General features: G+C 41.0%; 1 protein-coding gene across 3 annotated transcripts; it reads right to left on the bottom strand.

Moving 5' to 3' along the window:
- Positions 1 to 1,181: 1,181 nt before the first annotated feature.
- On the bottom strand, positions 1,182 to 21,566 carry LOC108267106 (uncharacterized). 3 transcript variants are annotated; one of them, XM_017471073.3, is made up of 10 exons: positions 21,378 to 21,565; positions 20,263 to 20,371; positions 19,846 to 20,098; positions 16,589 to 17,931; positions 11,125 to 16,445; positions 10,818 to 11,037; positions 3,698 to 3,897; positions 1,979 to 2,245; positions 1,780 to 1,886; positions 1,182 to 1,568 (listed from the first exon to the last, which is right to left on the bottom strand). In XM_017471073.3, the coding sequence occupies exons 2-10, from the start codon at positions 20,368 to 20,370 to the stop codon at positions 1,303 to 1,305; spliced, it is 8,085 nt and encodes a 2,694-aa protein (XP_017326562.3). In that variant the 5' UTR covers position 20,371; positions 21,378 to 21,565; the 3' UTR covers positions 1,182 to 1,302. The 3 variants fall into 3 exon arrangements, with proteins under 3 accessions (XP_017326562.3, XP_053537159.1, XP_053537160.1); XM_053681184.1 differs by lacking the exon at positions 21,378 to 21,565 and adding an exon at positions 18,062 to 18,134 and having other exon boundaries at positions 20,282 to 20,371; XM_053681185.1 differs by lacking the exons at positions 1,182 to 1,568; positions 1,780 to 1,886; positions 1,979 to 2,245 and adding an exon at positions 10,044 to 10,150 and having other exon boundaries at positions 3,774 to 3,897; positions 21,378 to 21,566.
- Between the last annotated feature and the right edge of the window lie 1,493 nt (positions 21,567 to 23,059).

Genomic DNA, 23,059 nt, shown 5'->3' with positions numbered 1-23,059 from the left:
GCAGCATCTCAATGGGGTTGAGGTCTGGATTGTGACTCGTCCATTCCAACACGAGGACGGCAAACTCACAGCACAACTACTGATAGGGTACGGCAGCGGCGATGGAGAAACCTAAACAAAACATGCTACTGGACAGGAAAAATCTCCTCAAGCTATAATCTGAAGAACGTGTGTGTGTGTGTTTATGCAAGCCTGTTTTCTACACGAGCTGTGAGTAGAATGTAGTCACGTTGTTTAATCATAAGAATATTGTTAGAGGATCTTCATCGTATAATCTGACATTTTTAATAGATTTTATGATTTGGTTTACTCTAATTTGGATTAATTTAGTTGAGCTGGTCTGAAACTGATTGTTAGATGTTGGTGGGTTTGTGAGTTTCAGAGCCAGCTGACAGAGGGGACCGGTTTTAGGGCTTAGCTCTTGGGTTTTAAGGGCTTTGTTTTGCAGTGTATTAGAAGAGCTTGATTTACGATGAGTCCAGAATTTAAGAGATAGCTTTTGAATATTTAGAAATAAGGGATATCTGTCTAATTCAGCTGTGAGTGCGTTAGTTGGTGTCCTTCTCTTCACTCTCAGAACGTTTGGACAGAATTCTGCATGTAGGGACTCTATGGGGTGTTTGTCCAATCTAGAGAAGTCGTCCTGACAGAGTGGGCCCCACACGTCACATCCATGAAGAGCTATAGGCAGAATAATACTGTCAAATATTTTGCAGCAAATTGTGATATTCTCTCTCTTTCTCTCTATGACTCCTTTCTAAATGACTCCTCTCTGAATAACTCTCTCTCTCTCTCTCTCTCTGTGACTCCTCTCTAAATGACTCCTTGCTGAATGTCTCCATCTCTCTCTCTTTTGTAAATGACTCCTTTCTGAATGACTCTCTCTGTATGAATCCTCTCTATATGCCTCCACTCTGAGTCTCTCTTTATTTATTTACTTTATGTATTCATCTGAAAATGTGATTTTAACAATAAAGCGTCTAAGATTATTCCGAAGACAGCCCACAGCCACTCTGTGCATCCGCCATGGTTGAAGGTCACAATTCAGTTGTAAGACAAGATTTAGTGTGTGTTCTCACTGGGTTTCAACTGATAAAATCACGTTAGTTCCATCTGTTAAAAATTAACAAGCTTATTACTATAGTAATGATTTCATACAACATAAAAGAGACACAAAAAAGTTAACGTATTGTATTGTATTTTCAGTACGTGTAGAGGTAAAGTTTTAAATAGATTTATTTGTCTTAACAAGGTTTATTTCTTTCGTACAGTCAAGCACTTACGTTAACTCTGACACGAACATTACAGCTCATGGCGGAAAAAATTTGGCCTTGTTCTGGCTGTGTTTCTTCTGTTTACAACATCTTTTATTTCTCTATATTCCAGTGTAGACGTGTCCAAATATCTCTCCTCTTCCACCCACTTCATCAGGCGATCTGTTTGGTTTTGGTTTATCAGATCCTTCCTGTTGTATTTATGTACCATACTAATAAATCCATCCTTGTAGTATTTGTTTGTGTCAGTCGTTTCAAGTCCAGAATTCTGGGTCGCAGTATTATGACGGATACCTGCCATAAAACCAGATATAGAGAGTCTGTTAGGTTAGGTCTGAATGACTCCCCCCCTCCCTCTCTCTATCTCTCTCTGATTGAAATTTCACCTTTAATGACTCTCGTCAACCCTGCTTATTAGTGTACAGCCAGCTCTACCACCTGAGCCACATTTTGAAAGATCCCAGTTTCAATAAAAACATGAAAAAAGAAGAAAACAGTGAGGTACCTAGACTCTTCCGAATGCTGTCTGAGCATCCCGGGTGAGCTGATATTAATGACTGCTTCAACACTTTCTCCATATCTCCATTTGCTAAGGTGTTTGTCAGCAATCGTCTGGGGGACATACATTTAAAACATGGTAGGTAATGTTAGGAGCTTAAATTTTACTAGAGAAAGGTTCAAGATGGTTCAGGAAGAGTTGAGACCTGCATGCTCTGGCTTCAGAACTGTTGCCGGTGGTCAGCGCACGTCGATGATCCGAGTACAGGGTGTTCATGCAGAGCTGGTTTCTTCCATTCTGGTCATCCTTCATGCTCATCACCAAATCATAGGCTGCCTTGTTGTTGCTTTTGAGTGAATTTGCCATTTCTGGATTTCTCCTGAGGAGCCTATAGGCTTCATTTAAACTATTCTTTGGTGGAATGTGGTCTGCTTCAACCATTCCTGGAGTGGGTTTATCCATGTCTAAAAGGCTTTATAATATCGGATGAAAAGGGCAATGTTTAGTATTGTTAGTGATTTACTGTCAATTTTGTACACATACAGTGGATATAAAAAGTATACACACCCCCATTAAAATGGCAGGTTTTTGTGATATAAAAAATGCAACTAAGCTAAATCATGTCAGACCTTTTCCCACCCTCAGTGTGAAATTACAATGTATAATATTTAAATGAAAAACAAACCAAACATTTTACAATAGTAAAAAAAGTTACAATAGCCTGGTTACATAAGTGTGCACACCCTTTTATAATTGGGGACGTGGCTGTGTTCAGAATGAACCAATCACATTCAATCTCATGTTAAAAAGTGATTATTAGAGATGCACCGATACTAAATTTCTCAACTGATACAGATAACCGTTTATTCAGAGTGATATCGGCCGATACAGATAACCGATACAGATAGTTCTGCATTTTATGCCTTCTATTAAATTAATAATAATTACTTTTAAAATAATTGTGAAAGAAATGCAAATAAAAACTTTATTCTCTCCATTTCAACAAGCTGTTTCATAGTAACTGGTCTCATCAACAGAAAACACATTAATATAATGAGTAATAGATATACTTTTAAAAATATATACTTTTTTGTCAACTCATGTTCATTTAAATGTTTCAACGGTGTACTGGCCCTTTAATTCAGCTCGAGTAGCACAGAAAAAAAATTATAATTTACTTGACGCTGAAACTCCCGCTTCACTGCTGCAGCGTTTGGTGTAAAATTTTATCAGTGCAGAGATTACAGATATTACAGACTTCAGTTTTTCCATCATTCCACACAAGAGACATCTTTACACACAGCACAAACTTGATGTGTTTTCCCGCCCTCTTTTCACTGACAGCATATAATCGGCCCTGATCATCGGATGTTTTTAAACTATCGGTCTATAGCCCATAGAGTGAAAAATATCCGATAATACAGATTATCGGCCGATTTATCGGTGCATCTCTAGTAATTATCATACAGCTGTCATCAATGAAATTATTCTGATTAACCCCAAATAAAGATCAGCTGGTCTCATCAAGACACCTTCTTGGTTTCTGACTTGGACATCTGACTGCTGAAGCAATGGTCCACAAAGAGTTTACAAAGAATGTACGGTATCTCACTTGTTGAAAGGTATCAGTCAGGAGAGTAATTATATTTTATGCACGATGCATAAAATTTATATTTTATGTACACAAATATAAAGAATTTAAAGTTACAACTTTAAATGTGTAATAACATTTCCATTTCACTTTGGTGAAATATATTTGTTTTCTTCACGTATGAAGGTACTTGTTGGGCAAAAAAATTCATTCACAGTGACATATGGATCTGCCAGACCACCTCACAAATTTTGCAATAAATATGTAAATCTAATAAACAAGCCTAAGTAAGTAAAGCTAGTGAGAAAAGATCAATGAAGTAAATTCAAATACCTTTCGTATTTTTCCACTTTTCCTAAGTTGTAGTCCTTAATAATGTCCATTGGAGTTTTGCCAGTGATATACTCTCCAAACTTCTCCCTGTCCCCTTGTCTTAATCCAGCTTCAATTTTAAATTTATTGGAGCTGTTTGTGCGGTTGAACATATTCTGAATTTTCACAGAATCAATATACTTGTGTGGTTTTCCAATAATCTGTAACAACAAAAGCATAATAGTGAAGATATTTTTTTCTATTACCCGAGTTTTCAGTTGCTGTCTCAGTTTAATGTGATGTATTGACAAGAGAACCCATGTCACACCCCTCTTCATCTCCCTCCATCGGCTTCCTGTTGCCGCCCGCATCAAAATCAATTCCTTCATGCTCACCTACAAGACCTTATCTGGAACAGCACGCTCCTACCTCAACTCTCTCCTGAAGGTTTACATTCCCTCATGCAATCTGCAATCAATCATGACCGACGCTTAGTGGTACCTACTCAGCATGGTTCAAGGTCTCTTTCAAGAACATTCAAACCAACTATTCCTCATTAGTGGAATGAACTTCCAACCTCAATCCGGATGCCCAGATGCAGCTTCATCTTGCTCAATGTTGATAGGATTGAACCTAAGAATGTTGGGGATAGATGCACCCTCATCGTAGCAGAATCCCATATAACCCCTAGAAAAGTCATCATCTGAACTGGAGAAAGCATACTTTTCAAGCTCCTCATATAGTTTAGAACATGGATGCCCTGGAGTCGTAAGGGAGTCAGAGACTCCTATGTGGAAAGATGCATATTTCTATGTGGAAATATGCATCTTTTAGATCTATCATCACAAACCTGTCCTCGAATTGAATCTGTGGAACGATAAGTTTGAGCGTGAACATCTTGAATCTGTATACCTGAAGAATACGGACACAGATCTAAAATTGGACATATACGCCCATCTTTTTTTGCGGACCAAGAAATAGTGGCTGTAAAAAGCTACATGTTCTATGACCCCTTTCTCCAAGTGGGATCTTACTTCCTGTGCTAATGCCACGTTTTGCTCTGTGCTGACTACTGTGGTGAACACACCTCTAAACCAGGGGTGTCAAGCTCTGAACTGGACCTGGTAACTCTTTTCTATTTTGGACAGAACCCATGGAGACACATTTGTCAGTAGTTTCCATGCTGCCAGATGATCTTTTAGTGATGTTAACTTTTCCACATTCTTTTGGAGGGAAAGCATCACATTTTCGTTGCCCTGTGACAGCTCACTGACCAGAGAAAACTGAATTCTTGGGAAGACATTGGCTGGGGGGGGGCTACAATTATACTGGGGGCTAACTGCCCTAACAACCTCATGTCCCCTGATACCTCCCTCCATGTCCCATCAGGACCGCTCCTTCTTTGTCTGCTTGGCATTAATAATCATTCTTAGATCAGGTCTATTAGCAGGATGCAACTGTGGCCACCTGGACCCCTTGGCTTTCTGTGGGGGGAAGCAGGCCACCACACTCGCCTTCTGTGCCTCCCTTGCACTAGTGCTGGGGGCCCATCCATGAGTGGAGCCTGGGCAAACTCGACACGATGGGGATGGAACTGGCTCAACACCACCATTTACGGTTGTGCCTTGTGAAACCTGTCGCCGATGATGTTAACCACACCACCAAACAGGCCAGAAGGTTAAACAGGGGTGTCCAGCAGGGAAAACTTATCCTTATCCCTCCTTCCTGAGCAGTTGAGCCATAGGTGCCTCTCCGGCATGACCAATCCATGGCAGGGTGAAGCTCCGCCACTGTCTCAGGCCGAAACTGCCTCAAACTGCTTCTTATCGGTACACATTAGTGTATCATGTTCTGCGTTTCATATATAGTAGATGCTCAGCACAAGCGCTTCAGAGCGCTCTCATTATTCTATCCTGCTTTCTTCTACCCTGTATTAACAATCTTTCTGCAATAAACCTTTTTCACCTCAGAGGACGAGTCTGCGAGTGTTGTCTAATTTCCACGACACCCTTCTCTATCATGGCCCCCTAATAATCTCAAATTGGTTACATCACTCTCTCCTCTCCACTAATAGCTGGTGTGTGGTGGGCATTCTGGCACACTATGGCTGAAGTTGCATCATCCAGGTGGATGCTACACACTAGTGGTGGTTGAAGAGATCCCCCCCATTACTATGTAAAGTGTTTTGAGTGTCTAGAAAAGTGTCTAGAAAAGTGCTATATAAATGTAATTGTAACTAACTAAATGCAATGACCCACGAGCGAGACTCACTGCTGCATAGACTTTGACAACCAATGCCGAGGTGGCCTTACACGGCTAAATTCCCTGCCCTTGATGGAAAGAGGTAGCTCACAAGCGTCTCCTCTACCTTCGGCATAGCCAAATACCTGTACTGTTCATTCCCCATGATGACTGAATAATCCGACACGGCTGGTGTACAGTATTTCCCAGAAGCATGATATTTCATTATGTACTTCTGGAAAAAAAGTTAGTTTTCTGCGGTGTGAGGGAGATTTATTTTCACAGTGGAGAACGTGCCTGTCCAGCCTGTTACGAGCCACTTCCTCTTCCCTGGGAGAGTCTAAACTCAGTTTTTTTTACAGCCCTAGTGATCACTTTGTATAAGCTGTTTGTATAATTCAGAGCTGTCCATTGCATGATCTACATCCAAACACTTCATACAGCAATATTCAATTCAATTCAATTCAATTTTATTTGTATAGCACTTTTTACAATAGACAATGTCTCAAAGCAGCTTTACAGAAATATCAACACGGTATACAGATATTAAAGGTGCGAATTTATCCCAACTGAGCAAGCCACTGAGTGGCGACGGTGGCAAGGAAAAACTCCCTAAGATGTTTTAAGAGGAAGAAACCTTGAGAGGAACCCGACTCAGAAGGGAACCCATCCTCATCTGGGTAACAACAGTTATTGTGAAAAAGTTCATTATGGATTTATATGAAGTCTGTATGGCGTTAAGAGCAGCCGTAGTCCCAGCAGTCTGGAATTAGAGAAGATTTGAGCTCCATCCAGAGGCAGAAAGGATCTGGATCTCTAGTATCTCCATAAATTTGTGTGGGGCTCGGCGAAAGGAGAGAGGGAGAAAGTAGAACAGAATCTAGTCAGGGTAGGCTTGAGTAAACAAATACGTTTTAAGCTTAGACTTAAACACTGAGACTGTGTCTGAGTCCCGAACACTAATAGGAAGACTGTTCCATAACTGTGGGGCTCTATAAGAGAAAGCTCTTCCCCCTGCTGTAACCTTCACTATTCGAGGTACCGTCAGATAGCCTGCATCTTTTGATCTAAGTAGGCGTGGCGGATCATATAAAACCAAAAGGTCGCTTAGATACTGTGGCGCGAGACCATTTAGTGCTTTATAGGTTAATAAGAGTATTTTATAATTAATGCAAGATTTTACTGGGAGCCAATGCAGTACTGATAATATCGGTGTGATGTGGTCGTATCTTCTAGTTCTAGTTAGGACTCTAGCAGCTGCGTTCTGGACTAATTGGAGCTTATTTATATTCCTACTGGAACATCCAGACAGTAAGGCATTACAGTCATCTAATCTAGAGGTGACGAATACATGAACTAGTATTTCTGCATCATGTAGTGACAATATGTTTCTTATTTTAGAAATATTTCTGAGATGAAAGAAGGCTATCCTAGTAATATTATCTACATGAGCATCAAATGATAGGCTGGAGTCAATAATCACTCCAAGGTCTTTAACTGCTGCACATGATGAAACAGAAAGACCATCCAGAGTAACCATGTGATCAGAAAGAATACTTCTAGCTACACGTGGGCCTAATAAAAGTATTTCTGTTTTATCAGAATTAAGCAGAAGGAAGTTAATTAACATCCAATGTCTAATGTCCTTTACACAATCCTCAACTTTACTAAGCTTATGTCTGTCCTCTGGCTTCGCTGAAATATACAGCTGTGTATCATCAGCAACTAGTAATAGTAAAGTGTGTCTGTCCCACTGTGTAATAAAAAGGGGTGCAAGGAGCAACACACTTCCTGAACTCTCTCTGCATACTCACAAAGAGGTGTAGGACAGAAAAGTAAATATATATCTTATTTTTGAAAAAATAGAGAGAAAGTGAAGAGTTTTAGGAGTATTTACACAAACAACTGATATGCGGTCTTCAGTGAAGATAATAAGGCTAATGACGCGGTTTAGAGGCACCATTTTATAATCATGCGACATGCAAAATGCACAGCAGGCCTATAAATAGGCATGATTTCACACAGACTTCAGATACCGGTCATGTGCGTGGGCACTTCCCACAGCGTGAAGCTCACCTTTTGAAAGAGAACTATAATTTCAAATATAATTTGTCATGGTATGTAGTATTTTGTTGTACAGGACTGTATCACTTACTGTCTGTGTTTTAGTAGAATTCATGATTTTATCTTGTTTATTGTAACTTGTGATATATGCCAATACATAATTCAACCATTGGGAATCCCTACTGCGATCAATCAATCCGGACCTCCGAGACACGTCACTGTGATGTCTTCCTCTAACACACAATTCCTGCACAATTCCAACTTCAATGATTTTTAAATGTAAGTCAGAATATGTTTATTAAATTCTGCATTGTGCATAATATTGAATCGAACACCTTTCCAATGTGGCAATAGAAGACGGTTGCTTATACAGGCAATTTGGAGGAATAATTCTGGTCCAAGTTGTTCCATCTTTGCAGCGGCCATTTCATCTCAGATAAATAGCTTACCATCAAATTGGAAAAAAATATGTGTTAACTAAGAACTTAACAGACTTAACTTACAACTTAACTAACATGCCAACTTTATATTGCTTTAAGAAACCTATGTACTCTACATTTAGTGATCCAACATTGTCCAGCCAAACAATTTATAGTATCTGTTTGGGTAGCACGCTTGGCTTTCAGTGTAACAATGTCCCTGATTTTGTAATCATAAAACACAATGTAACATGGACACAAACAGGAAAGTTGTAAGAGACCTGTATGCCTTCATTCATTTCTCTCCAACATAAATGCTCAGAGTTTCCATGACATGTATATACATGTCCATCATTGCAGGCTAGAGCCCTGCTTAGCACCAAGCAATAAGGATATTGGAGAGTTACATCATTTGAAAGTGTTGTTTAGTTGAATAGCACTTTTAGTGCTAATCTATAATAATACATGGGTAACATACTAGCTAACGGCAGTCCGATTCCCAAATAAACTCTCAATAGACATGAGTCAAATTATAACCTAAAGTATTTTAGATACACCTTCTAGATGTGCCTTTCCTCTACATTTGCTAGTAGGAGAGTGAGATACAGACACTGGAGGCAGAAAAGGCATGCTAGGGACACAATCTAAACCCCAAATAACAGTATTATTTATTTATTTATTTATTTAAGCTCTTTCCCAGAGTGCAACCGAGAGCTGTAATGGGTCTGCCCAGGTCTGTTTTGGCTGGGGGAACTAGGGCACAAACTGATGGCCCACAGATTGAGCCAGTTGCTCTGTATCTCTGTGGTTCCACTGCTCTTCCCCAATTTGGAGCTGACATTCTGAACGCATATTAGAACTCAAGCAGGTATACATCAGCCAATGTGCCAATTGGGCAACATGTAGTCCCTTGACCCACCTAAGCCAGGTTCAGAAGGAGGTGTTGAAAAGGTGTCAGGAGGTGATGGTTAGGTGTTTACACGGGATGTGCAGAAATTATATGGAGCAGTTATGGTTCACAATATGGCTCACAATTATGTACAAGGGTCAAAAGAATGACAAGGGTGGATTGGTCAGGGTAATCGATCAGCAGGGGATTTTGGACTGGGTGTGTCACAGCAAGAAAAATGGTGTGAAGTTTGTGCTACCTTTTTAGCTTACAATAGTCTTATGGGTACTGTGAGACCTCCATTGGATGAGGCCCCATCTCCTGTCTTTGAGACCCTCGCCAATCTACCTCTGGAACAATTGCATGTCAATACTTTTAAAAAAGCATTTGAGTATGTCGTGGCAACAGATTGGCAGTGTTTACAAGCTGGTCCAGTACTACCCTTTCCCCATTTAATTATTCTTAAGTAGCATTTACACCTTGAGAGCCAAGACAGTTATAAATTTTCCACATGGCTAAATGTAATTATAATGAGGCAGTGGTAGCTCAGTGGTTAAAGACTCTGTGTTACTGATTAGAAGGTTAGGGAGTTCAAGTCCCAGCACCACCAAGCCACCACTATTGGGCCTTTGAGCAAGGCTTTTAACTCTCTCTATACCAGGGGTGGCGTATCATGGCTGACCCGGCACTCTGACCCCAACTTCCTATCAAGCTGGGATATGTGAAAAAAATAAAAAAAATTCACTTGACTTACTGCACATTGGTTCAACTCAAGGTGAGCAAGTTTTGAATAGCTTTTGTTCCAACGATGGTATCCCAAAGGAACTCATCAGACCACCGAAGTCTCCATGAATTGTTATCCTGACCAGAAGCAGACGAAGGTGGAGCAGAGAGAGGAACCAGAAGTGTGGCTGAGAAAGCTAAATAAAGCCTCTTACAAACCTCTGCTACAAAGTATTTTTAATCACCAAAGCAAGATCATTGGTTAGTAAAATGGAGGAGGTTGAACTTCTCATCGCAACAGAGAACCCCATACAGGAATGCTGTATTACAATTATCAGAGAAACTTTTCAAATTCAAACCATTCAATGATCTTGGAAATTAGCAGTCTGCACAACACAAATGCGGAAGGAACACTGACTCTGGTACTCTGTATATACACTCGCAATAACTGGTATATGATCAACAAAAACTGCTCCCCAGCCCCGGGGCACTTTACAATAAGATGCAAACCTTTGTATATGCCAAGAGAATTTAATGCTGAGAATTTACCCCATCATCATAAAGGAAACCTCACACCCCTGCAGAACAGCAGAGCATGCTCATCCAGACTACCTACCACTTTCTACCCCAAAACCATTACCACACTCAAACGTAGCACTGCATAGTGCACTTGGGCACTCCAACTGTACTTCATCCTATACAACTGTAAATGTAGAAAGTTAGAAAGTAACCATCTAAGAAGTTTTACCATCAGGAGATAAACACTAGTCTTTCTATATTGCATTGCTCCTCAATAATTACTTACCTCATCACTGATTTTGTTGCGAAGTTCTACAGCTTTTTGTTTTACAACATCATTTGGGTCATTACTTGTTGCTTGAATGACAGCATGAAAAAGACAGTTGTGATTTGAGGAGTTCACAGTTTCCCGAGAGCCATCAGGGCGTATAATATCAATGTGGCCAGTCTGTTCAGTGTCTTTTCCCATAACCCAGTCTGTCAGTTTACTCAATACTCCTCTTGTTCTGTAAGACACAAATACAATAATGTATACAAGAGCACCAATAAACATTATTTTATAATTTTTACAGTTAAATAAAGATTTGACTCACTCTGGAGCAGTCAGAGGTGTTTTCGTCAGCACAAGTTTGATTGTACCAGCTGCTGGATCAGTTCCTGGGTAAGTCTCCTCTGTGAGAAGTTTTCCTTTATGATCTACTACAGTTATACAAATTCCTTTTCCATTCAGCAAGTTACTATTTGTCAAGACATGGACTTCTAAAGCTGTTGCTGGTTTTTGTTCATCAGTTATATTATTGGCGTAGCATGTGAGCTCATTTCGTTCTTCTTCAGTCAAAGATCTGTCCTTGCATTTAGTGGCAGATTTCAGATCATAATGATGCTGCTGACTCACAAAGAAACTTTGGGTTTCATGCCTCCCCAGCAAATTACCAACCACTTTTCCAGTAGCAGAGTTTAGTCTTTGAGTGAATGTTTTTGTAAACATTGATGTGGCAAACCCAGAAAAACTCTCCACCATGATTTGCGAAAGAATGTCTGAAACTAAGTCAATGAGTTCATCTTTAAGACGTTCCACATCTTCCAGTTTGTCCCGTCCATCATTGTCATATGTCTCAAATACTGGATTCTCCTTCATGGTCTTCAAAAATGCAGGAACAAATTTATTGTCAATGGTATGTTTAGTAGGAATGGAGGAATACATTTCATAAATGGTGGTGGAAATGCTTGTGGTTGTCAGAAGCATCTTGATACAGGCATGAGAGCGATGTGCAACAAACTCTGCTGATTTGTCCCATACCTGTGAGAGTGTGTTAATCACCTGATGTATTTCTTTACAGTTTACTATGAGATCATTCATGACAAGTTTTGTGTTGAAAACCATACAGTTCTTCATTTCATTCACTAGAGTTCTGCTAATCTTGTAAGAACCAGAGCTTTTCTCCAAGGCAGCCTTTGGAATTCCTGAGCTAATGAAATCTCTGAGCGCTCGGCCAAACTGTTTATTTTGTTTTAATGATGAACAGATAGAGTTTTTGAAAGTAACTCGAAATCCTTGTTGGAATGTCTTTTGCACTGTATTATTGATGCATGTGTTCAAAGCAGTGTTTACCCCTTGAATAGCCAATTCCTGAACGGCATATTTACATGCATGTTTTAAAGTTGGTTTGGCCGCATTCCATGAGATCTGCGTCACACTTGATGATAACACTGATTTGGCTGATTTACATGATGAAACAAACAGATTTTTTCCTGACCGGAGAGCACTACATGCAACACTTTTTAGGGATTTTGTGCCATTGAGTATATTACTTGCAGCATTCTTCACAGAGGAGAATGATCTTTTGAGAACACTGAATCCCCCACAGGCCAAAGAAATTCCGATACTAATTGCTTTAGACATTGCCCATGATGCCCAATCAAATGTGCCATTTATCATGCCCATGACTCCACTGATCATGTCAGACACCCCTTCAGAGATCAAACCAAGGCCAAATGAGGACATGGAACCAGCTGACAACATGCAGACCAGAACTCCTGCAACAACCTGAACAACACCAAGAAAACAACAAATCAGGGCATCAAATGAGAATTGGGGCTTTTTTTCCACCTCAAACACAACTGCAAGGCCATAATTACGAAAGAGACTGAGTTCACTACAAGACACAAAATCCTCCTCAGTGGATAAGTTGTAAAGAGTCAAATCCACAGTTTTGAAGTCTCCTTCGCCCGATCCAAGCAAGTCAAGTATTTTTTTGATATTTCGCTTCCATGAGTTAAATATGTTCATCCTTCCCTGCATTTGTATTTGGAAGTTACAGCTGCCGCTATGATGTGGTTCAAAATTTTGACTTATAGACATGGAACAGAAGTATAGTGTTTTGGTTGTTTCTGATACATAAACATCTATGGCCTTCTCTGCCTGCTCAAGTAAGGAACGCGCCTCACTTTTGTAGCCTTCTTTGGCCATGTTAATGGTAATGTAGGCCTGGTTATACAGTGCAACAGCTCTGTAGTAGCTGTCGGAGTCAGAGACTTTTTTCCAGTAAGATTTCGCTCCATAGTCACATTTGTTTTTGTTTTGAAAGTGCAAGGCAGTTCGTCCTAAAGCCTGCTGAATGTGGTCATAAAGGTTTTCACTCTGACCTTGTAAAAGTTTGTTACTTGTATCTAGCAAGTGCTGGATGAGGTCTTCTTTCAATTCAGTGAGGCCATTCTGTATGTTAATCTGGTCTGTGTGAAGTATCAGCCACATACCCCATGACTCTTTTAAAGCATTCAGGGCTGGATGATAGTCCATCTTACTCTGAAAGGACTCAAAGTAACGAGGGACATCTTTTACTTTAACTTCAAAGAGGTCTGTCTTCTCTTCTGTATTATAACGCCTGTCAAAGTCACTAAGGAACTGACAAAATGTGGAGAACAGCTCTTCCTTCATTGCAATTTCAGCTAGTTTCTCCTTCTCCATGTCTTTTATTCGATTAACCTCGTACTCTTCTCTGAGGTCCCTCATGACCTCAATAGAATGTCCTCGGTAGGCCATGGCTAGATGATCATGGTTCAGTATTAACTGGACCATTCCCGGGGTGCCTTTTCGACCTGTTCGCCCAAAGACCTGTTTCTCGACTCTTCGGTTATTGGGGAAGTACGTGAGTAACACAAAGAGACCACCACAGCGATTAACCTCCTCCGTAACCTTAATGTCTGTTCCACGTCCTCCAAGGTTAGTGGTAATGATGATGTGTCCCTTGTTGAACTCCTGGTTCTCAATGTTGTGGCTCTCGCTCATCGTGTACATGGTAACTGAATGTTTGCTTTCTGCTTTTACTTTTTCTTTGAGAGCATTTGCTGTGTTGACGTCCTCACACACGACTAACACCACCTGTCCTCTGTCAGAGACTTTTGAGACCGTGGCACAAAGAGTTTGGAGCCATTGTTCGGTACCTCCCCTCACCTGGACTGCAGGAAGCTCAGTAACCTTTTGACGCTGATGAGCTGGTATGACATAGCTGTCCGTTTTGTAATGCCTTGCCAGGAAACCCTTGTCAGCATCTCCCCCCAGTGTTCCAGAAACACCAAATATCCCTTTCCCACTGAGATATCTTTTAAAGAAATTGGAATTTGACATGTAGTTTGTCACATGTGATAACGGTGATAAAGTTAACTGGTGCTTCATCTCCAGAAATTGTTGCAGTCCATCACCCCATCGTTTTCTTTTCTCCAACATTCCACTGGCCTGGAAATCCACTGGAATTATTGCATGGTACATGTGTTGATCTTCTTCACTAACATCTATTCCCTGAGCACTAAGAGATCTCTCGATCATGTACTCTCTGCCTTTGGTCATCTGAATGGCCTTCAATGCATTCTCAACAAACACTGGCAGCTGATTTTCCAGGTATTTCTCTAAGAAAGAAGGGATCACAAGAGTGTTGTCTCCTTCTTTTGAACTGCATTGCTTAGAATATTTAATCTTTGATTTCAGCTGGCTAACAGTGGCATCAACAAGCAAATTTTCAGACAAGATCTCACAAGCTTTTCCATTCTCGAGGAGCAACATGTTGATGTTTTGGTCAGTTTTTGCCTTTTTTTCTCCAAACTGAATGGCTTTTCTAGTTTCTGACTGATATATATAACAGTTGAATGCCACCTTCTGCTCCATCCCCATCTCGAGAACACTGAGCAGGTCATACTGTTGGTCTATTCCTGTTTTGGCCATGATGGTCTTCCATGCCTCATTTTCCACAGTGACACGTTGCTTTTCTCCTTCATCATTAATAGAGAGCTTCAAATTTTCAAAATCTTCCTCTGAGTAAAAGCCTAATTCGGTTCCTGGCAACAAAATTTCCAGTGGTGAAAATGTATCACTTTTTTCTGAACCAATCATTGCTATCAGGGCAGCTGTGTGAAAATTCTGGACTCTTGTTGTCCACATGGTCTCTCCAGTGTCTTCTGTCTCAATTGGTCGACACGCAGATATCATGGCCCAGATGCTTGCTAGGACTTGCTCCAAATGCTGGAGGCCACTCGCCTCATGGGACAGAAATGTTATTTGAACTCCATTATCCAAAGTCATGTAGTCAACCTCGTCCACAACGACCAGCTCAAACCTCCTGTCTCCTCGAGTTGTTTTCTTCTCAAACTCTTGTTTCAGTGTATCTGCTGCAAAAGTCCCAACAGTACTGTAAATTATTTGTTGTTTGTATGCTTCCTGAGTCAGTTCCTCTTGTTTTTCAGATGAGACATCATTCAGCATTGGAGGAACAGCAGATGACGTTATGCCAAACATGTTGTACAGTCCACTCCATTCCTCTAAATCACGACAGGCGAGGACCGGGGAGCTGGTCACAATGTCCACCTTTACACCACGAATGGCATGGATTGCAGCAAGCATGGCTAAAATACAAGATTTCCCTTCACCTGTCCCAATTTCAAGTAGACAACCTGTATTAGTTTTTGATTTTGGAAGCAGGAAAACAATCAAGGTTGCAAGTTGAGTTAATCTGGGAAGATATCCTTCAATGACTATTTCCTTTTTACCCCTCTGAATAGTGACAGCAGAGCATATCTTTACTGCGACTGACATTCCCACTAGCACATGTTTGAGAACTTGTCTATCTGGGTTGTTAAAATCCAGTTCTCTAATCATTTTCTTTACATTCTGGATGTTTTTTTCACTGAGACTAGCTGTTTTGTATTTTGGAAGCTCCATTTCCAGATACCCCAGAACGTCCTCTAGTATTATCAGGACATTCTCTGGGTAGTTCGCTTTACGCATTTCACTAATAACAGTATCAGCATTTTTGTGTCTCTCTTTGTCAACATAGCTTTTTAACCCTCTGAGGGGATCAGCTGAACCTAAAGCAGTAAAGACGCTCCCATACTCCAGCTTGTACGTCTGTGCAATGTGAAGTATTGACTGCACTTGTTCTTTGTCTTTGCCAAAATGTTTCCTCATGAAATCTGTTATTTCTGGCAGTTTCCATGTGTTGTTGAATGCAATCTGACACAGAATTTCTTTACTCTGTGTAGACAGTTGCATATCAGTTTGAAGAATGCTCTGTAAAAGATTAAACGCAAGCGATGGATGATCATCTTGCAACAGTTCAGGCAGATCCAAGAGGAAGTCCCGTTCGTGTTTTTGTGTGTGGTCTTCTTCATTCTCCTCAAGAACTAAACGCATTACTGCCTCAAGTACTGACAGTCTATCATGTAGAGGCAGAGTCTCATAACCAACTCCATTGCTGAAAGAAAACACACAGCTACTGGACAGATTATGTTTCTTACAGAACTCCACCATTAACTCATTTTGCAGAGTTTTCATTCTGTCTGCTAATGTCTCCTCTGAGTCTTCATCTTCAGTGATTTGATATTCAAACAAGAGTTCCATGAATTTCTTCTCCATTTCTGGAACCTGTAGAAAAACAAATAATAATATTACATAACGGCCCTCAGCTGAAGCTTAACATATAGAATTGTTGAATATAATATTTAACTTAGAACAAAACCTGAGAATGGTGATTGATATTTCTATTACCTATGAGTTAAAGCCGTTACCTCATCTATTTCAATTTCAGCGTCCAGTGGCTGTTGCATTATATGAGTTTGGTGGTGGACCTCATGGCCTCTCAGCCTCTGTCTCTGCTTCAGTGTCTCTGTGGCTTGTGAAAGTTTCTTAGCAGTGAGCTCACTTTCCCTTTTAATCTGTTCCTCAATTCTTCTTTCACGTTCAAGCTGGGCCTGACGTCGCTGCTCTTCTTCTTGCCTGCGTTGCTCCTTTTCTTGTCTGCGCTGCTCCTCTTCTTCTCGTCTGCGTTGTTCCTCTTTTTCTCGTCTGCGTTGCTCCTCTTTTTCTTGTCTGCGTTGCTCCTCTATTCGTCTACGTAGCTCCTCTTCTAGTCTGCGCTGCTCCTCTTCTTCTCGTCTGCGTTGTTCCTCTTTTTCTCGTCTGCGTTGCTCCTCTTTTTCTTGTCTGCGTTGCTCCTCTATTCGTCTACGTAGCTCCTCTTCTAGTCTGTGTTGCTCCTCTTCTTCTCGTCTGCGTTGTTCCTCTTTTTCTCGTCTGCGTTGCTCCTCTTTTTCTTGTCTGCGTTGCTCCTCTATTCGTCTACGTAGCTCCTCTTCTAGTCTGCGTTGCTCCTCTTCTAGTCTGCGTTGCTCCTTTTCTTCTCGTCTGCGTTGTTCCTCTTTTTCTCGTCTGCGTTGCTCCTCTATTCGTCTGCGTTGCTCCTCTATTCGTCTGTGTTGCTCCTCTTCTTCTCGTCTGCGTTGCTCCTCTATTCGTCTACGTTGCTCCTCTATTCGTCTACGTTGCTCTTCTTCTCGTCTGCGCTGCTCCTCTTCTCGTCTGCATTGCTCCTCTATTCGTCTACATCGCTTCTCTATTCGTCTACGTAGCTCCTCTTCTAGTCTGCGTTGCTCCTCTTCTTTTCGTCTGCGTTGCTCCTCTTCTTCTCGTCTACGTTGCTCCTCTTCTTCTCGTCTGCGTTGCTCCTCTTCTTCTCGTCTGCGTTGCTCCTCTATTTGTCTGCGTTGCTCCTCTATTCGTCTGCGTTGCTCCTCTTCTAGTCTGCGCCGCTCCTCTATTCGTCTACATCGCTTCTCTATTCGTCTACGTAGCTCCTCTTCTAGTCTGCGTTGCTCCTCTTCTTTTCGTCTGCGTTGCTCCTCTTCTTCTCGTCTACGTTGCTCCTCTTCTTCTCGTCTGCGTTGCTCCTCTTCTTCTCGTCTGCGTTGCTCCTCTATTCGTCTGCGTTGCTCCTCTATTCGTCTGCGTTGCTCCTCTTCTAGTCTGCGTCGCTCCTCTTCTAGTCTGCGTTGCTCCTCTTCTTCTTGTCTGCGTTGTTCCTCTTCTCGCCTGCGTCGCTCCTCTTCCTCTCGTGCATCATCTTCAATTTTCCCTGTTTATGGTGGGAAAAAAAACCCACACTTATCAGTACTTGCCTAAACGCAGAATATACATTAAAAAATACAATTGCAAAACAAGCATGTTTTAAAGTAAAGACACCTTCAGCTGTGACTAATCACCACCTGCAATATGTAGAGAAGCTGCAAAGCCTGCCAGATTTAAATCAAGACTCCAGACTAACACCACACCGTCATCCTGGGGACGGTAAAAAAAGGTTACGGGATGTAAATACAGGATGGAAAATCTGTTTTGGGACACATTGGTGAGAATATTGTGCTGTGTGTTTACACTTAATGCCTGTAAAACATATACAATAACAGGTGAATGAATCTTAGTTTGTGGTAAGGAAGATGGGATTTTTTTAGCCTGCTACCCATGGCAGTCAGCTGCAAATCAAATATCACAGTCTCCTGTGATTCCCACGGCAATGGTAGATGTGTGGGAAAACTGCACCACAGAGTTTTATATTTATATTTTATAATATTGGGCTTTCTGCATACCAGTCAGTCTATTTCCTTAACCTTGCCTATGCTCATGAGCGGTAAGTACTGGCTGAAAGAATACAGACAGTGGAAGTTGATGGGCTTACTTTTCATGATAAGGTGAGAAGCTTGACAGTCTGGGAGTTTGAAGTAGAGCGACTGCTTCTCTTAAAGGAGTCATAACATGATGTTTAATGTTTTCCTACTGTTTGGAGTGTAATGTATCTGTTTATGCATGCATAAGCTCTGCAATGTCCCAAAACTCATATTTTCCCCCAAAGGGATTTATTCTATCTAACAGAGAACACTGCTCCAGACCCGCCAAAAATGTATTGTTCAAAGTCCAGAGTTACTTCCGTATTTTCTCTACACAGCATGCTCTATCAGCATAATCCCACCCAAAGGCAGCCACGAAGAAAGACGGCGAGGCTTCAGTGAATTCAGGCACCATTTTATGGAGACTCCAAGTGTTTCCGTCCAAAAGCAAAACCCCTTTGTTTAGCCTTCCAAAAACTGACCAAATTAGGAATCAGTGGTTACTGTTTATTTATAACGCCGATCCTGACCAGTACGACCCAAATGTTTGCTTGTGCACAGTGCATTTCATGGAGGACAGCTTCCTGAACCTGTGCAAGTACAACACAGGCTATACACGAAGGCTCCTCCTGAAAAGTGAGGTGATTCCCACTTTGCTAGGACAATATTGTTCTGATAAATCAGAAAGACCAGTTAGTATGTTTGATTATTTTATGAAGTATCTGCTATTGACTGTCCAAATGCGGAGTTTTGTGTTGTGGCTCAGTTGAAGACCTCTACTAACATGCTAGCTAAAGTTTGCTAAGTTGGCTCAGCGGTTTGTGTTTGTTTGTATGTCGGTGGTCTGACAGAGACGTTTATTGTAACTGCTGTTGTGATTGTATCTTGACACGGTTTATATCAATCGAATCAAAAGAGCCCTACTTTTCCAAAGATGTATGGCATGAGCACCCATGTACACACAGAAGCTGTGTATAGCATAGTTAGTCCCGCCGGTGGGGTCGGAATTTACATCGTATCTTAAAAGGTGAGAGAGTTAAAAAATAAGCTCAAGTCGAGTTTGCAAAGTTGATTTCGCTTGATCATCCGCATTTTCTGAATTGGACTCGGGCTCAAACTTGCTTAGGAGCTTAGAATTGCTTTAGAAGCTTTGGAGGCTAAAGCTAAGGGGTGTTGCATTTCCGACACATGCAAGGCTTTTAGCCAATCCCAGTGCAATGGGTCAGCTAGCCAATCAGAGCGCACTGGGCTTTTCAGAAGCTTTTCAGACTTTAAGACTACATAAAGTGCAAATACACAACAGTGTGGGCCGACAGCAAGACAATAAATACACAGGACATGGGCTGTAAAGTACAGCAGCAGTATTAGCAGCATGTCAAATGACGTACCATAATTTGAGCATGTTGATTTCTTCCTCTCATAATGTATGTTGCAGTCCAGATGTATTTGCTGGTGGTCTCCACTCTCTCGAATTGTGAAATATGGGTCATCTTTTATATCCATCCTGTACCACAAATGTGGATTTTTGTAACAGTCTCTCTCTGAGCAGTCGCCATACTTCACATTGATATAGATCTTTCTGATTGCGGTGATAGGAACAACGAATTCTCTAACTTTTTTTCCATAGGGTTCAACTGTGAACTAAACATACAGGAACAGATATATGATGTTGAAGTTTAGATAAATCACATGCATGAAAAATGATCAAAACAAATACACAGCACTTATCTTATGTTTCACATAATATGCATGCAATATTGTAACAACATATGCAGTAATATTGATGTATTGACTGTTTGCATTACTGTCATATAAAAGTCAGACTTAGGCCATGGCTCCTGAGACTCGATGCAGACGGTCCATTTGTACTGAGTTTCATTGTGAATAGTTACATCTCCTCCCAGGAACCCCATTCTGAAATAAAAGTGTTGACAGCAGTAAATAAGAAATAAAACTATGTATGTGTGTGTGTGTGTGTGTGTGTGTGTGTGTGTGTGTGTGTGTGTGTGTGTGTTGCTGTTATAGTAAAATACTGAGTGATGGGGTGGTGTGGTGAAGCAGTGTCACTGTAAACACCCCAAGGTTTATTATTTTCCTAAAAAAAATTACCAGTACATACATTGTTTTGCATCGTTTGTGATTCAGAAATTTTAAAAACAAAATGGAGTCCAACTGAATCGTGAATCGAGCTACACTCTAAATAAATACCCGTCTCTAACACTACAGCACGTCAGATATACTAAAAAAGTTACTCGACTACAGTCTGGTTGGAATTTTACACAGTTGTCTGCGTAATGCACTTTTTAGACGGTCCCTTATGGTCTCTTAATGTAAAGTTTCGGGGACCTGCGTTTCTGCGGAAAATATGGAGCTGACGTTTTTCTATTCTTGAATCTTGCAAACATAAATCTTGAGAAATAGAAGAAGATCCAAATAACAAAACTATCTTTACTGCAGTGTAGGTTAATATAAAATCCACTCCTTCTGTCAGCACACACACACTCACACACACACTCACTCTCACACACACACTCTCTCTCTCTCTCTCACACTCACACACACACACTGTCACACACACACACACACGCACACTCACACACACACTCACACGCTCTCTCTCTCACACACACACATACTCACATACACTCACACACACACACAGTCTCTCTCTCTCTCTCTCTCTCTCTCACACACACACACACTCATACTCACACTCTCACACACACTCTCTCGCTCTCTCACACACACACGCGCGCGCGCACAGTGAGAAAGAGAGAGAGAGAGAGAGAGAGAGAGAGGGAGAGAGAGAGAGAGAGCTCGGCAATGTTTTAAAACTAAAGCGAAAGTGGAAATAAGACCCGCTGTGACATCCATCAGCAGGTAGAGAATAAATCTAGAACATGAAATCACAGTTACATACTCTGCAGCAGCAGGAAGTTTTCCTCCTGGAGAAAACCCCTTGACTGCAAAACTTCATTAACTTCCCGATTATTTCATGAGGAAAAGTTACTAATCCGCCCGCAGTTTCTGTCTCGAGCCAGTATCGAGCACCAACACAGTGCCCAGTGAAGCCCCTTAACGGGACATGTTCTGGTTTTAGAGTCACGTAACTGACAGCAAACGAAGCCCCGCCCCCCTCCCCTCAGCGTGGTTCTCTCTCTCTCTCTCTCTCTCTCCAAATGACCTTCGCAGACATGATCATATGAGTTTAATGTCACATCATGATAGTGTGCCTTACTGGTATAAAGTTGGCTGGACGCTGGACGTTCATGCGCAAATCTAAAGTAACATACGACATTGGTATTCACATTTCTAACTTCAGTAGCATTTGAAGGGAATGACTTACAGTCATATAACCAACTGTAAAGTGTTCAACTAGGTGTCAGCTATAACGCACACCTTTTAGATTTTTGATATTTAATTAATTAAACTGGCAAAAAATGCTGGCAAAAAAACAGTATGTGAGGGTGTATCTCAGCGGTGCATCTCCGTATCATCATTACACTTGAGAACTGTTTTCAGGACGATACCGTGAATGTACGCAAGACGTTTCATTTCGACTGTGCCACCTTGTGGTCAAGAACTGCAACAACTTTCATTTTTTCCCCTTATATCATTTGAAGAATTTGTACTAAATTCACAGTTCTCTTTTCTTATAATTCCCTGGGGCATGCTGAAGTCAATGCCTACCAACATGTGAAATTCCAAGTGTCAACCATCTTGGATTTTGTCAAAAACAGTTTTTTTTTTTACTACTCCTCCTACAGATTATGTCCATTCATCACCAAAATTGGCATACATGGTATTCAGACCAACCTTTTCCCATAATGTTCCAACAAACCTGACAGCGAAGGTGCCAGACAGGAAGTGAGACTGTATTCAATTCAATTTTATTCTATTTGTATAGCACTTTTTACAATAGACATTGTCTCAAAGCAGCTTTACAGAAATATATAAACACAGTATACAGATATTAAAAGTCCAAACTTATCCCAATTGAGCGAGCAGCTGGTGACGGTGGTGAGGAAAAACTCCCTAAGATGTTAAGAGGAAGAAACCTTGAGAGGAACCCAACTCAGAAGGGAACCCATCCTCATCTGGGTAACAACAGATAGTGTGTAAAAGTTCATTATGGTTTTATATGAAGTCTGTTTGGCCTTAGAAGCAGCTGTAGTCCCAGCAATCTGGAATTGGAGTAGATGAGAGCTCCATCCAGAGGTAGGACATCCGAAACGGATCAGGCATGTCCGGAGAGCAGAACGGATCAGGATCTCTAGTATCTCCATAAAATCGTGTGTGGCCATGACTTATATATTGATCACATATTGAAACTACTTACACACAAGAACTCCTACGACATAATCAGATGCAAGGAGATATTTATGTATTATTTTTATATTATATTATATTGTATTATTCAACTCACGGAGTTGTTGTTGTTTTTTTTTCAATTAAATTACAACTTTAAGCAAGTCTACAGGGAGTTTGACCTCATCCCATAGGACATCAATAGAGCAGCCCCTAAACAGTTAGCCACCTAATTAAAATAATGTTAGCTATACTAATGAACAAATGACACCTGTTAACTGTTAAACTCACCTC

Source organism: Ictalurus punctatus, chromosome 7, assembly GCF_001660625.3.
Source record: "Ictalurus punctatus breed USDA103 chromosome 7, Coco_2.0, whole genome shotgun sequence".
Lineage (NCBI taxonomy): Eukaryota > Metazoa > Chordata > Actinopteri > Siluriformes > Ictaluridae > Ictalurus > Ictalurus punctatus.
The sequence above is the reverse complement of the archived record's forward strand: the minus strand, read 5'-3'. Positions and strand labels throughout refer to the sequence as shown.

Coding starts and splice junctions, on each gene's coding strand:
- LOC108267106 (XM_017471073.3), bottom strand. CDS start 20,370: ATGGGGTTCCTGGGAGGAGATGTAACTATTCACAATGAAACTCAGTAC. Junction 2,246..3,697: donor AAAGTGGAAAAATACGAAAG/GTATTTGAATTT, acceptor GATATTATAAAG/CCTTTTAGACATGGATAAAC. Junction 1,887..1,978: donor TCTGAAGCCAGAGCATGCAG/GTCTCAACTCTT, acceptor TATGTCCCCCAG/ACGATTGCTGACAAACACCT.